Below are 14,344 nucleotides of genomic sequence, written 5' to 3'. Positions count from 1 at the left end.
CACTGGCAGTGGGGGTGGCGTTGTGGGTGGGCTCAGAAAGCAAACGTGAAGCAGCGCTAACACACCTTTTGATGCATCGCCCACATGTGTCCCAGTCGCCCGCACAACCTCAGGTGCCCCAGCCCTGCCCCAGTGGTCCCTGGGTTCAGAGGCCACAGGGAAGGGGAGCGGAGGGGAGGGGAGGAGTAGAGCATGGGCAGTGGGAGGAGGCTCGGCCCTTCCCTGGTCTTCAGCCTTTTCTCAGGATCCTTAGCGTGTGGGGACCAGAGGCTGAGACCGGGTGATCCATGTCAGCCCACAGGCGTGTCCTGTTGGGCTGTGCGGTATCTAAAGGCATCCTTCCAAGGGCAGATGTCAAAGACGAGAGATGTCGGGTGACTGTCCCGTCAGAGGGTGGGCCTCATCCAGCGCTTTCCTGCAGGATGGCTCCTTAGCCAGAGCTGAGGCCCGGCCTCCTCCTGCCTGGCCCCTGGGGCTGTTGGGTTTGCAGCCACGGCCAGAGCCCTTGGCGGAGTCTGGGTAGCGGTGTGACCTTGAGGGTGGGACCAGGGTCTGTCCCTCCCTCCTCCTCCTTCTAAAAGTCAGTGTTGACAATGGCTGCCCCACGAAAGTGTGTGCATCATAACTCTGATCAATTTATAGATTTTAAAAAATTGCTTAAAGTATGTATCCCATGTTCATGGAAAGTGCGTATATTGTCTGTTTTCTCTGATTTCCCTTTATTTATCACTGGGACAGGCAATGTTTGTTCTGATTTCTTTCCATTGCAGAGTGGCCAGGAAACAAAATTCTTTTAAGCAAATTTAAGAACATTTTTTAAAGTTTTACACAGTCTAGGAAAACACTTTTCTGAAGTGGATTGAATTCATAAGTACCATTTTGCGAATCGATGCATGTTTTTATTTTAAACTATGTTACTTTGTCTTTACATATGTCCAGTTTAGTCTAGAACCAGTAACATGAAAGCGACTTTCTCCGTAAGGGTTTCCTAAGTGGTGTAAGAATTATAACATATTTTTCTTTTCTTTTTTTTTTTCCTCACAAAATTCTCCAGCGAGTTGAAAATGGTGACTTCAACTGGATCGTTCCAGGAAAATTCTTAGCATTTAGTGGACCACATCCAAAAAGCAAAATTGAAAATGGTAGGTTTTTCTTTACCACCCAACAATGTGCTTCAGACCGTCTTTAATTCCTTCATTTCCTCCAATAATCTTTCCTTTCGGTGATATTCTCCAGAGAATTTCGTAATTTGGAAACGGAATCGTAGTAACTCGTGTGCTCGATGCCACCCTTTAGGGGTGGAGGCGTGGCCGCTGCTGTAAGACTAGCCGATGGTCAGGTGGTCAGAGGGGTGCTCACTGCCCCGACCAGGTGTCAGAGGAGACCCCGAGAAACAAGCCGTCACCCCTGAGAGATGCCTGCTCCTCTCAGGGGCTCCGGGTGCTGGGTGGTGGGTGCTGGACGCAGAGTCTCAGGGCCACAGAGAGCACGTTGGGGCCACTTTGACTGTGGGGACGCGAGAGCCGACCGTATTTTGGTTAAACAAGTTGGAATCGATAAATGGATAATTTAGCGGTAGACCGCAGCATAGTTTGGATTTCAGATTTTCTAAAACAAAACAAAACACCAAACCACCCAGAACCCTCCGGGGATAATGTTTTTCTCATTTATGTTTAAAAAAAGGAAGAACAAAAGCAGAGAGAGAGAGAGAGAGAGAGAGAGAGAGAGAGAAGGCGGGGAGTCCCAATAATTTTCTTTCTGCTTCAAGAACATCCTTTAGCCATCTTTGAAAGAGTAGGCCAGCTGGAGACAAATTCTATTAGTTTTTCTTCATCTGAGAATGTCTTGATTTTCCCTTCATTGCTGAAAGATGCCGTTGCCAGAAATAGAATCTGGGGTTGACAATCTCTTCTTTCAACACTTGATAAAAGTGACAATTCCTCCTGGCGTCCACAGTTTCTGGTGAGAAATTGGCTGTTTCAAATGTTTTTCTACTATAGGTGAGGCATCTTTCCTTTTTCACTGCTTTCAAAAATTTTGTTGTTAATCCTCACCCAACCAGGTTTTTCCATTGATTTTTTAGAAGGACGAAGGGAGATGGAGAGAGAGGGAAGGAGAGAAACATCATTGTGAGAGAGACACATCGATTGGTTGCCTTCTGCACACACCCTGACTAGGGCTGGGGATCAAACCTGCAACCCAGGGATGTGCCCTTGATGGGGAATCACACCCAAGACCCTTTGGTTCACAGGCCAATGCTCTAACCATTGAGCCACCAGCCAGAGCTGCTTTCAAAACATTTTAATTTTGACATAAAAAGAGCAGGCAGACAGCTCTGATGGGAGGGGGGTGTAATGAGAGGGTTGTGGAAGGATTGAGCAAAAAGCAGAGAGAGAGAGAGAGAGAGAGAGAGAGAGAGAGAAGGCGGGGAGTCCCACTCTGAAGGTCAGCCTGCCCCTTTAAGGAGAGAGCAGGTGGGGAGCCGGGCAGGTGGGAGCCGGCTGCACCCCTCGCACCGTGTGAGCGCCTGCACCTGAGCGGGGTTCCCCCTCTGTCAAAGGGGGGACAACGCGCACTGCAGGCGCGCAGTGAGGATTAGAGATACTGTATCCCGTGCTCTGCACACGATAGGTGCTTATCAGGGAGCAGATATTCAGATTCCATGTTTGTCACGGATGAGCCTAATATTTTATTTACTTCATTGGCCCATTTTGCAGTTTTTTACTTTTAATAATGACTGGGGGGCCTAGTCATTCAACTCTGCTGTTCTTTGGTTTCCTGACTTCCGATGAGGGAAGAGATGAATGTTTAAATCTCTCTCCGCCCGCAAGTTCTGGTTTGGTAGCTCCAGGGTCCTGCCTGAGCTTCACTGATGCCAGGGCACCACCTAGCGGCCGGACGGAGAAGGGCAACCGTGCATGGCGCCACCACCAGTCCCCGAGAGCATTGATAGCCCCCCAAAAAGCTGTGAGAGCATCGACAGCACCCCAAACAGCTGTGAGAGCATTGATGGCACCCCAAACAGCTGTGAGAGCATTGATAGCACCCCAAACAGCTGTGAGAGCATTGATAGCACCCCAAACAGCTGTGAGAGCATTGATAGCACCCCAAACAGCTGTGAGAGCATTGATAGCACCCCAAACAGCTGTGAGAGCATTGATAGCACCCCAAACAGCTGTGAGAGCATTGATAGCACCCCAAACAGCTGTGAGAGCATTGATAGCACCCCAAACAGCTGTGAGAGCATTGATAGCACCCCAAACAGCTGTGAGAGCATTGATAGCACCCCAAACAGCTGTGAGAGCATTGATAGCACCCCAAACAGCTGTGAGAGCATTGATAGCACCCCAAACAGCTGTGAGAGCATTGATAGCACCCCAAACAGCTGTGAGAGCATTGATAGCACCCCAAACAGCTGTGAGAGCATTGATAGCACCCCAAACAGCTGTGAGAGCATTGATAGCACCCCAAACAGCTGTGAGAGCATTGATAGCACCCCAAACAGCTGTGAGAGCATTGATAGCACCCCAAACAGCTGTGAGAGCATTGATAGCACCCCAAACAGCTGTGAGAGCATTGATAGCACCCCAAACAGCTGTGAGAGCATTGATAGCACCCCAAACAGCTGTGAGAGCATTGATAGCACCCCAAACAGCTGTGAGAGCATTGATAGCACCCCAAACAGCTGTGAGAGCATTGATAGCACCCCAAACAGCTGTGAGAGCATTGATAGCACCCCAAACAGCTGTGAGAGCATTGATAGCACCCCAAACAGCTGTGAGAGCATTGACAGCACCCCAAACACTGTGAGAGCATTGACAGCACCCCAAACAGCTGTGAGAGCACTGATGGCACCCCAAACAGCTGTTCCCAGCCATAGGATATTGCCACTGGCTTTGGGTATAGCTCACTGAAACACTTGTGGTCTTTAAGAAACCTGCTCACCAACTCTAGGAAGTGGAGACCCAACAATTAGCCTCAGGTTGGTTCTGGCCCGAAATCAGCCCCAGCGCAGCCCGGAGCCGGACTCCAGGGCGCAGCCGCTGCCGTCTCTCCTGCCCGCTGTGGGCAGGGCCAGGCCCTTTGCGGGCCTCAGCAGCTGGCTAATTGCAAGGTTCAGTGAAGCACTTCGCCGTAGCGCCTGGTCCATAGCAAGTGCTCAGTGCACGTCGGCTACGATTATCCTCATTCTTGTCGTTACTTCAGCGTCCTGTTGCCATAGTTGGTGACGCCCATGCCCTTTTCTCAAAAGAACGATGATTTGGGCCAATAAGCCGACGAGGAACACAGGTGTGACTTTCCCGCGTGGGAAGGCAGTTGTCCTCTGGTGCCTGTGTGAGTCACTTCTCCACATGGGAGATGGCAAATACGCTCTCTCACCTCTTTGCTCAAAAGTAGAAATTGTGTATCTGGGCTGTGGGTTAGTCAGGCCTGCCTCTCAGCTCTGCCTGCCTCCGTGGGGTGACCTCGGCTCAGTGGACCCCTCGGCTCGGCGGGGGGAGGGGCAGGCGGAAGAACCAACTCTGGCAAATGAAGCCCAAGAGGCACTGGTCGGAATGATGCTGGGAGTCCCAGCCCCAGGGGAAGGCGGGGGACCGAGGCTTAGGAAACCACCAGGATCCCAGGGAGAGAAATGGGGGGACCCCCAGGGGCCCCCCGCTGTGCTGACAGCCCCCTCTCCCCCAGGTTACCCCCTCCACGCCCCCGAAGCCTACTTCCCTTACTTCAAAAAGCACAACGTGACGGCCATTGTGAGGCTGAACAAGAAGATCTACGAGGCCAAGCGCTTCACGGACGCCGGCTTCGAGCACTACGACCTCTTCTTCATCGACGGCAGCACGCCCTGCGACAACATCGTGCGCAGGTTCCTGAACATCTGCGAGAACACGGAGGGGGCCATCGCCGTCCACTGCAAAGGTGCGCGCCCGCCTCCGTGCGGCCCGGCCCGAAGCCGCACCCCAGGCCCCAGAGCCACTGTGTCTGAGAAAAGGGGACGCAGCCTGTTGGCACAGCCCCTTCCCAGGAAAGGGTGGCTTGGATGTGGGTGCCGGTGGCCTCCCCGGTCCCCTCGCTTCCCAGGCGCCTCCGTGCGGGGCGGGGCAGCGTCTGTAGGCTGGCAGGGCACTTTTATTCTAATTTTTGAAGACTTAAAAAAAAATATGTTTGTATTGAATTTGAGAGAGAGAGAGAAAGGGAGAAGGAGAGAGAGATGGAAACATTGATGAGAGAGGAGCGTCATTGGTCGGCCGCCTCCTGCGTGCCCCCCACTGGGGATCGAGCCTGTGACCTGAGCATGTGCCCTGACCGGGAATGGAACCCGCAACCTTTTCTTTCCTGGTCGACGCTCAGCTGCTGAGCCATGCGGCCGGGCAGGCGCCGGCACACCTGTCAGGAGGCGAGGGCTGGTTGGTCCCTCTCTCCCTCCTGGAACCGGCCACCCCTTTCCTCCCTCCCCACCCCCTGGGCTGATGCTCCGTCTCTTGCCCCAACCGTCGGGCCTGCCCCCTCTGCTCCTGCCTTTCCCCACGGGCCTCTGCGCGTGTCTTCCCAGCCCGAGGCCAGGGGACGGCAGCCCACGGGAGTCACCGGCTGTTGGCTTGTCTCTGAGTGAACGGCAGGACTTGGTTGTGTAAAGGAATCTCTGGTCTCGGAGGGGCGGGGGGGGCACGCTGGGGCAGGGTCCTCCGGGTTGTAGGGTTTAGCACAGAGCAGTGCAGGCCGCCCAGTGCAAGTTCAGTTTCAGATAAACGACGAGGACTGTTTTAATGTGTCTCAAATATGCACGGAACGTACGTGCTGTACGTTTCCTGCAGCCCGTGTCTGCTGCTCGGCAAACAGGAGAGAAGACACGCTCGGAGCCGCCGGGGCCGGGTCTGTGATGTCCCTGCGGAGAGCAGTGCTCTGGCCTCCCTGGGCTGGGCCCCGGCTCCCCACGTGCAGCGTCTCCGAGCGCCACTGGGGGGCGCTGCTCCCGCACCTGTGGAGCTGGGTGCTCAGGGTCTGGTCCATGTGGGGGCTGCGCTGTTCTTTCCAGGCGCCTGACGTGCTCCAAGAGCTGCTCTGGCTCTGACAGTGATGGAAACGCCATCCGGGCCTGCTGCTATGTTTAAGATGTGAGTAGGTGGAGGTACTTTGCTGAACATGTGAGAGCAACGAAGGCTGCCTCTGCAGGGACCCGGGAGGGGGGCTGAGTGGCACGCGGCCCCCATTTAGATGGGGCTCCCGCGTCAGGCCAGTCCACCCGACAGGCCCCTCCCTCCCGTGTCCTGCAGGATGGAGCTGAGGGCAGGCCTCCCTGCCTCTTAGGGGGGGTCTTCCCTTCACTCCTGGCGGATTGCTGCTCTCCCTTCCCATCAGGTCACGTTGGGGGGGGCGGGGGTGAGCGGGTGTGGCCCGGGTGTGGCCCATTCGCAGCCTAACTGCCTTGCTCTCGCATTTTGGTCAGGATTGCCCAGGCACGCCCTGGCCAGGCAGCTCAGTGGTTTGTGTGCCATCTTGATCGGCCAAGGTTGCGGGTTTGATCTGGGTTAGGGCACATTCAAGAACCCACAAACGAATACATCAATAAGTGGAACAGCAAATCGATGTCTCTCTCTCTCTCTCTCAAATAAAAGAAGTAAAAATAAATGAAAGGATTGCCCAGGCCCACGAAAAAGCCCGAACTCCACACACTTCACGTATCCGCGGAAGCTGGGAGCTCCTGGGAACAGGAAACGCTCGCAGGCTCTCTTTCAAACTGCTTTTGTCTTTCCGGGGATGAGTCTGGCTTGATGTCTAGTTTGTTTTTTTGCATCAGAATAACCCGTGGCAGCTTTGGCACAGTGAGTGATTGCAGCCTGGACGTGCGCCTTGTTACACAGAGGACTGTGCAGCAAGTCTGCGCGGCTCAGGGTGGTCGCTCTGTAACTCGGTTTCGATATCGGCGTGGGAGGCGCCAGCCCGAGCGGAAGCCCGGGGTCAGTTCTGTGTGGGCCGTCCCGCTCCCAGGTGGCGACATCTGGCTGAGTGTTTCATTTGCTTCCACTTGTACACACACGTGGGAGCCTTTTACAAGGATCACACCTTCGGAGTAATTACCGCTCCACTGCTTTTCATAGCATCGGTATCTGCTGGAGGCCCGTTAATTATTTTGACATCCGCCCTAATTAAGTCAGCTTAATTTTCTGGGAATTCAGCCGCCTCGAGCATTTTAACTGAACTGCGAGGAGGAGGCAGTGAGAATAGTCTTCCGTGTCCCACGAACTTCGGTGGCTGCGGAGAGAGAACGGCTGTGCCACGCGCCTCCCGAAAAGTGCTGTACAGAGCAGGGGTGGGGAACGTCCGGCCCGCGGGCCGTGTAAGGCCCTCGAAATCATTGGGCCTGGCCCTGCCAAGGCATCAGGGGTGTTACCTGTTTGACCAAGTAGAGCAGGCAGATGTTTAAGTGGATAACGTTGTGTGGCCCGCGAATGACGTTATAAATGTCCAGATGCCCTTGGCAGGAAAAGGCCCCCCCCTCACCCCCCGTGGACAAACCAGAACCGAGTTTGCTGGGTAGGTGTGACCTGCTATGACCGTTCAGTGTCTCCTGTTCACCTTCTAGTTGAGTGAAGAGAGGGCTAGGGACTCATGAAACTTTCTAGCACAATCGTTTGGAACATGGCCGCACTGTGCAGTTCTGATCTGGGATTGCTGAGGTTCTGCAGCAAGTATGTCAAACTCAAAGGCTAACACGGGCCAAATAAACAAGGCATGCGGCCTGCGGGCCGTGAGTTTGACATGCTTGTTCTGTAGGGATTTCAGGAACCGGCTGGCCCTGTAAGGCGGGCGGCGGGGCAGTCGGTAAATAGACCCCGTCCAGCTTCTCGCCCCGCGGCACCGGGAGCCCTCTCGCTAGGCCCGCTTTCACAGACCGTTCAGGCTCTTCTAGAACCTAGCGGAACGCTCCTCTCCTGTGCGATCCTGGTGAGAGCGCAAGTACGTTCTTTTTATAGATTAAATTACAGGCTTTTTGAAAGGGGGAAGCAGCTTACGTTTCAGAGGGATCTGAACACTTTCTGCACCTTTTCTTTTTGGTTGTGGGTATGTGTGGCAAGGAGCCCCCCCGCCCCCTCCCCGGCCCAGGGAGAGGGCGTGGGGGCACTGGTGTCCCCGCAGAGGCCAGCGGAGGGGCTCTGGATGCCGACTGGCCCTGGTCCTGCTCCGGGCCACTGGGCTGTGTTCTATCAACATGATCTGTGGCCTTGTCAGACCTCCGCAGAGACCAGGACAAATGTCTCCTAACTCCTACGTCTAAAGAAGAGCCCACGGAGGCCACATTAACGTCACTCTTTTCGAGCGCGTTGGTGCCGGGTCAGGTCCTTGGGGTCAGGAGGTGGCCTTGCTTCAGGTGCCAATAGGCCGCCCCCGCCCCCACGCCCCTCGTCTGATGAAACAGGGTCAGTAGCGTTTTAAACAGGCAGTGCCCGGGCAGGTGCCGGGCGGGTTTGCATCCCCGGCTCGTCCCTCTCTTGCAGCCGGCCTGGGCAGGACGGGGACGCTGATCGCCTGCTACGTCATGAAGCACTACAGGTTCACGCACGCCGAGGTCATCTCCTGGATCCGGATATGCCGGCCCGGCTCCATCATCGGGCCCCAGCAGCACTTCCTGGAAGAGTAAGTCTGTCGTTCCCACGGGCGGGGTACATCCGGGTCCCTGGTCGCCCTGCCTCCGTTTCCCCCGGACCGTGGCAGCTGGGGTGATGGACGGCTGCATCAGGAGGGAAGGCCACGCCCCAGGAGCCTGGCGAGGGGACGGCTCAGGCCTCCTCACGGCTCCTGTGGTCTCCGGGCCGGGCAGGTGAGCAGGAGGCGCAGAGCCACCTGCGCCTGCCGGTTCCGTCGTTTCCTGGGTGTGATCTGGCCTCAGTGTGATTTTCTTACGTCTTCCCACCTGGCATGTCATTCCCTTCTTTTCTGTTGTTTGCATGTCTATAAGCAGAACAGAAAACACACACAAACCAAACAAAACGCAGCTGAGGTCTGTGGGTGACGGTGGCGAGGTTGCCGCTCCCGGACAAGGAGGCAGCTGCGTGTGGCTGCGTCTGAGGAGCTGCCCGGGCAGGAGGGAGAGCGGCTGGTCCCACCTGCCCGGACCCAGAGGAATACTTACAACCCCTCCCTCCTTCCCGTGCTCACCCACTGGCTTTGGTCAAACCCCGGTCCCCAAGGGGGAGAGACTTAACCTGTAGGCGCACAACCCTTCCCGGTTTCCCCTTAACATTTTAGAAATCACCAGCCATTCGCCCATTAACGGGACGAGGAGCCCTGGCCGCTGGGGCTCGGTGGGTGAGTGTGTCTGTGCACCGAGAGGCCTGGCTGTCGCCCTGTCCATTGGCCCAGTGGCCTGTTGGCTGTCCCCCTGTCCGTCGGCCCAGCGGCCTATTGGCTGTCCCCCTGTCCATTGGCCCAGTGGCCTGTTGGCTGTCCCCCTGTCCATTTGCCCAGCTGCCTGTTGGCTGTCCCCCTGTCCGTCGGCCCAGTGGCCTGTTGGCTGCCCGCCCCTGGGAGGGACAGTGAGCCACAGCAGGTGTCCCCCCAGGGGGTCCCAGGCAGGCACGCCCGCCCGTGTGCCCAGCGGCAGGTGTGGGAGCTCGGGCTTCTGCACAGACGTGCAGATACGTGGTGTGGTCAGTCTTCTAGTCACGCGTTGCGTTTTGTTTGGATGGGAATTTGCTTTGGAGCTGCCGTTGGCCTCCCGACGCCAGCACCGTGCAGAAGTGCCTGTTCTCCTGGGCTGCCGCGTGCGTGGGAATTGGTTCCGGCAGCTTCGTGTAGGCAGGACGCCTAGGCACCCGTGGAGGTGTCGTCACCTGTGGCGGGTCAGGGAGGACGGGCAGTGAGACCCAGGCCTCCTGTGGGCTTGGCTATTCGGAACGAGTTTCGTTCATCAGATTTCTACCTTGGGGGGTTCAGAGCAGGGCACTGCGACCTCATGTTACTCAAGGAGACTGGCCGCAGCGACGTGTCCGGTGGCTTCCCACCAGCAGGTGTGGAGCTGGAGTCAGAGGCTAAAGAAAGAGCCTGGGACTTGGCCCGGGCTAGAAGGTGGGCCCCGGGCCATTGCAGGACGTCAGTCTCAGGCTGTGAGGACGGACGAAAGACATGAGAGATGAAGAGAGTGGCGTCAGCGATGACGCAGACGCATGAATAAGTAACACACTCCTCGGGGAAGAAATGAGGGTGAAACGTCTCCTGATGGGTTTTCATCTGTCAGACCCTGAACGAGGGGCGGATGGTGCTCCTCCACGTGAACCACGGAGCCCTGTGGGGATGGTACTCCAGCCCCGAGACCTCAGGACGCTGCTCCTCACGCCTGCCAGTCCTCACACCACACAGGCCCGGGCGTTCATTTCTGTGTCTTTTTAAAAAGAATATTTTTATTGATTTCAGAGAGGAAGGGAGAGGGAGAGAGAGAAACATGCATGATGAGAGAGAATCATTGATCGGCCGTCTCCTGCATGCCCCCTACTGGGGATCGAGCCTGCAACCCGGGCCGGGCCTGTGCCCTGACCGGGAATCGAACTGTGACCTCCTGGTTCCTAGGTTGACGCTCAACCACTGAGCCACACCAGCCGGGCCCCCATTCTGTCCGGACTGGAGGGTGATGAAGGTCTCGGGGATTCTTCCTCTTTTCTCAACGTCCAGTCCGTCGGGTATTTGCCAGCCGGCGAACGTAGCGCTGGGTCTGCAGACCTCCTCTAGGTTCAGGCGCCTGCGGACCGTGGGGATCTCGTTTCTGAGCCAGCAGGTCGGGTGGGACCCGCGATCCCGTTTCTCACAAGCGCCCGGGTGAGGCGGGTGGTCCCACCCACAGGGTGGACGAGGCCTGAGCTCACTGTCTCGGCACTGGCTGTCTCGCTCCCTGTGGTGCTCACAGCATCTGGTCAATGTCACCATAGAACCGAGTGACATCGGCAGTTAATAGGTCAACCAGTGCTTTTTATTTCAGGAAATAACCAAACACAAGATGAAGAACGCCTGTTCACGAGATGGAAAAATGCCTGGACGTGTCTAATGATAGAGCTGGGGTTTTTATCATGACTGACTCCTCCTGTGGGCCTTTAGGGTGTGGGTGTGTTAGATACAGGCACTGGGTCCAGGAAAGTGGGTTCCGTTTTTTTAAAATAATCTATTAAGAGATTTCGGAACTTGCTATTCCTAAAGGGGTTCCGTTTTTTTAAAATAATCTATTAAGAGATTTCCTAAAATAGCAACAATTAGGATCTGAAATATTAGAAGCAAAGGAAGATAATGCTTGACAATCTTGTGGTTGGTTTATTGGAGCCACAAGCACACGGCATGGGTGTGAATGGGAACTGTGCGTGGCAGTCACCTTTTTGCAGCAACAGCTACTACAAACCTGGGAATTGCTTTTCGATATTCACTATTCCATCGTTTGATTCACTCGACACCCCATTGGCATTGAAGCCATTGGCTAAGCAAGGACCTGGGTTCAGTCTGAAGAATAAGGTGTATTAGAAGAAGTTTCGGCAATGGTGGCATCAGGAATTGATCCTGAAAATCTCATGCCAGTTACTGTGGGACATGGAATGGTTTTTGTTTTGTTTCCTGTGTGAAAGGGGTTAGAGGTGAAATAATGATGCGTTAGGGTTCGTTGTGAAGTTTGTATTTTGGTTTGATAGCAGTGACTGAGGGCGAGGATGGAGGGGTTCTACCCCTAAATTCAACTGGATTCAGGTAGTTGACTCGTTGGCAAACGTCCCAAATCACTTCTTGCCTTTCTAGCTACATTTTCTTGGTGTTGCAGAAGCAGGACCTTCTCCCACACCCTCCTACACTCTTTCTAAACATCTTCCGATGGAACATCCGTCAGTACGAAGTAGCAGTTCTCCTTGCTTAGCGCCTCCTTCCGTCTCCCCAGTCGTGGGCGCTGCTCTCTGACATCTTCCTCTGATGCCAAGTGAGAGGGTCTCATTTGTCCGATTCTTGAATCCAGGAGCATCCCCTGGACCCACGGCCGCCCTGGGGTGGTGCTGGGAGCTGTGCGGGGCGGCCTGGCCGCAGGTCGCAGCGCAGCAGGCCTGGGTGGGGCACAAAGTGGGTGGGTGTCCAGGCGACATGACCACTGTGGCTTTGGGTGGACACGGGGAAGGGAGGGGGGCACTGGGAGGGCGTGTCCGGACTGGAGGGTGATGAAGGTCGCTGCTGTGGGTCAGGACTGGTCGGGCTCAGGAAGTGCGGAGGGAGGGAGGTCAGCTCCAAACAGAAGCAGCCGCACAGTGAACCGCGTGCTCGCAATTCAAAGCCGGAGACAAGGCAACGGACCTGCCTTTCTTTGGGGGGGATTCAAAGAGCAGATTTCAGTCCGGCAAGGCAACGGACCTGCCTTTCTTTGGGGGGGATTCAAAAAAAGCAGATTTTAGTCCGGCCGGGGTGGCTCAGTGGTCGAGTGTCGACCTATGAACCAGGAGGTCAAGGTTTGATTCCCGGTCAGGGCACGCGCCCGGGTTGTGGCTCAGTCCCCACTGTGGGGCGTGCAGGAGGCAGCCGGTCCATGATTCTCTCTCATCATGGATGTTTCTCTCTCTCTCCCTCTCCCTTCCTCTCTGAAATCAACAAAATACATATTTTTAAAAACAACAAAGGGGTTCCCAGTCTTCTGCGATGGAATTTGTTCTGAGCATCTGAGAACCTTAGCAGTCAACCCCTGTGTGGCGATCGGGACCTGTAGCAGAAGATGGTCATTTGTGTTTTATATAGAATTTAACTTGCTGTGGCTTCAGAAAGGGAGTTTATTTTCCTTGTCCTAAGACTCCGTAATCGCTCTGTTCTGCTTTGTAAATGTTTATCTGCTTGTCCTTTTGTTGGCAAGACATCATACTCCTGAGATGACAGTATTTGTTGTAAGGGGCATTTTGCTTTTCTCTCCTTTCTACAGAAAACAAGCATCGTTATGGGTCCAAGGAGACCTTTTTCGATCCAAATTGAAAAATAGACCGTCCAGCGAAGAAAGTATTAATAAAATTCTTTCGAACTTGGATGACATGTCTATTGGTGGAAACTTATCCAAAATACAGAACGTGGAGCGATTTGGAGAGGTGAGTCCCCCCCAGGAGGCGTCGGTGTCCCCCCAGGACTCCCGTCCTGCACGTGGACTCACAGGGTGGAACGTGTTTCTTCTCTGAGGCTGAGAGGACCAGAATCTTAGGCGTGGAGCCCCCCTCCCCCAAAGCAAGACGGGGTGACCACGCACAGGGCACAGGGAGGCTGTCAGATGGGGTGACCACGCACAGGGCGCAGGGAGGCTGTCAGATGGGGTGACTTTGGTTAATAAAATTGCATAGATTTGGGGTATGCAATTCTACCCTGCATCCTCTATGATTGACTGTATTCCCTATGCTGTACTTCACATTCTGTAATGTACATGTGAGCAGTGCTGAGTTCATAGTGCATTAAAGCGATGAAGATGATCCATATGAAATATACCTACACACAGAGAGCCTGCCATCTAGTAAGAAATCCTCATACAGCCGATCGTTCACCATGACCTTTCTGTGGAACATGCACTTTCCCCCCCAGAACAACTTAGAAGAGGATGAGGATGTGGAAATGAAAAACAGCATAACCCAGGGAGATAAACTACGTGCCTTAAAGAGCCAGCGCCAGCCACGCTCCTCGCCGCCCTGCGCGTTCAGGTAGAGCATTTGAAACTTGGACCTTCATGTGTGTTCCACGTGTGGACAGAATATTTAACCCTCTCTCTCCTTTTTAAAAATCTATTTGTATTGATTTCAGAGAAGAAGGGAGAGAGAGAGATAGAAACATCCATGATGAGAGAGAATCATGGGTCAGCTGCACCCTGGCCAGTGTGTTTCAGTGGTTAGAGCATCGGCCTGGGCACTGAAGGGCCTTGGGTTCGGTTCCCAGTCAAGGGCATGCACCTGGGTTGCAGGATCCATCCCAGGCTAGGCACACGCGGGAGGCAACCAATCAATGTGTTGCTCTCACATTGATGTTTCCCTCCCTCCCTCCCTCCCTCTCTCCCTCTCTATCTAAATTCAATTGAAAAATATCTATGGGTGAGGATTAACAAAAGCAAACAAAGAAAGCAATTTGCTCTAAATGGAATTCAAGATGAAACAAAACGACTGCAGTCACTTCCTGCTGGCTCTGGGGTTTGTTTTGTCAATGAAGGAACAGATGCCCGTCCCCAAGGGGCTCCCTCAGGGCTCTGACTGCGTGCACCTGGGTCTCGGCTGGGAGGGGCGCGCGGGGACCCTGAGCGCCTGTCTCTGCTCTTTGTAGGTTGGACGATACGAAAGGGCACCCGAGGGCAGTGGTGTGCCAGCCTTTCAGGTACAGT

The 14,344-nt window shown here is 54.7% G+C and overlaps 1 protein-coding gene across 1 annotated transcript in view; it reads left to right on the top strand.

Annotated features, from left to right (window-relative positions):
• The window catches only part of CDC14A (cell division cycle 14A), a 70,756-nt gene that overhangs the window by 53,896 nt on the left and 2,516 nt on the right, over positions 1–14,344 (top strand). The window contains exons 9-14 of the mRNA XM_014549651.1: positions 1,055–1,142; positions 4,687–4,917; positions 8,496–8,634; positions 12,920–13,079; positions 13,561–13,676; positions 14,287–14,337. Of these exons, the coding sequence (XP_014405137.1) occupies positions 1,055–1,142; positions 4,687–4,917; positions 8,496–8,634; positions 12,920–13,079; positions 13,561–13,676; positions 14,287–14,337 (785 nt within the window). The remainder of the gene's footprint in view (positions 1–1,054; positions 1,143–4,686; positions 4,918–8,495; positions 8,635–12,919; positions 13,080–13,560; positions 13,677–14,286; positions 14,338–14,344) is intronic.

The sequence above is a fragment of the Myotis brandtii genome, unplaced genomic scaffold (assembly GCF_000412655.1).
Source record: "Myotis brandtii unplaced genomic scaffold, ASM41265v1 scaffold565, whole genome shotgun sequence".
NCBI classification, from domain to species: Eukaryota; Metazoa; Chordata; class Mammalia; order Chiroptera; family Vespertilionidae; genus Myotis; species Myotis brandtii.
Note: the sequence above shows the minus strand (reverse complement) of the source record. Positions and strands in the feature narration are given on the sequence as shown.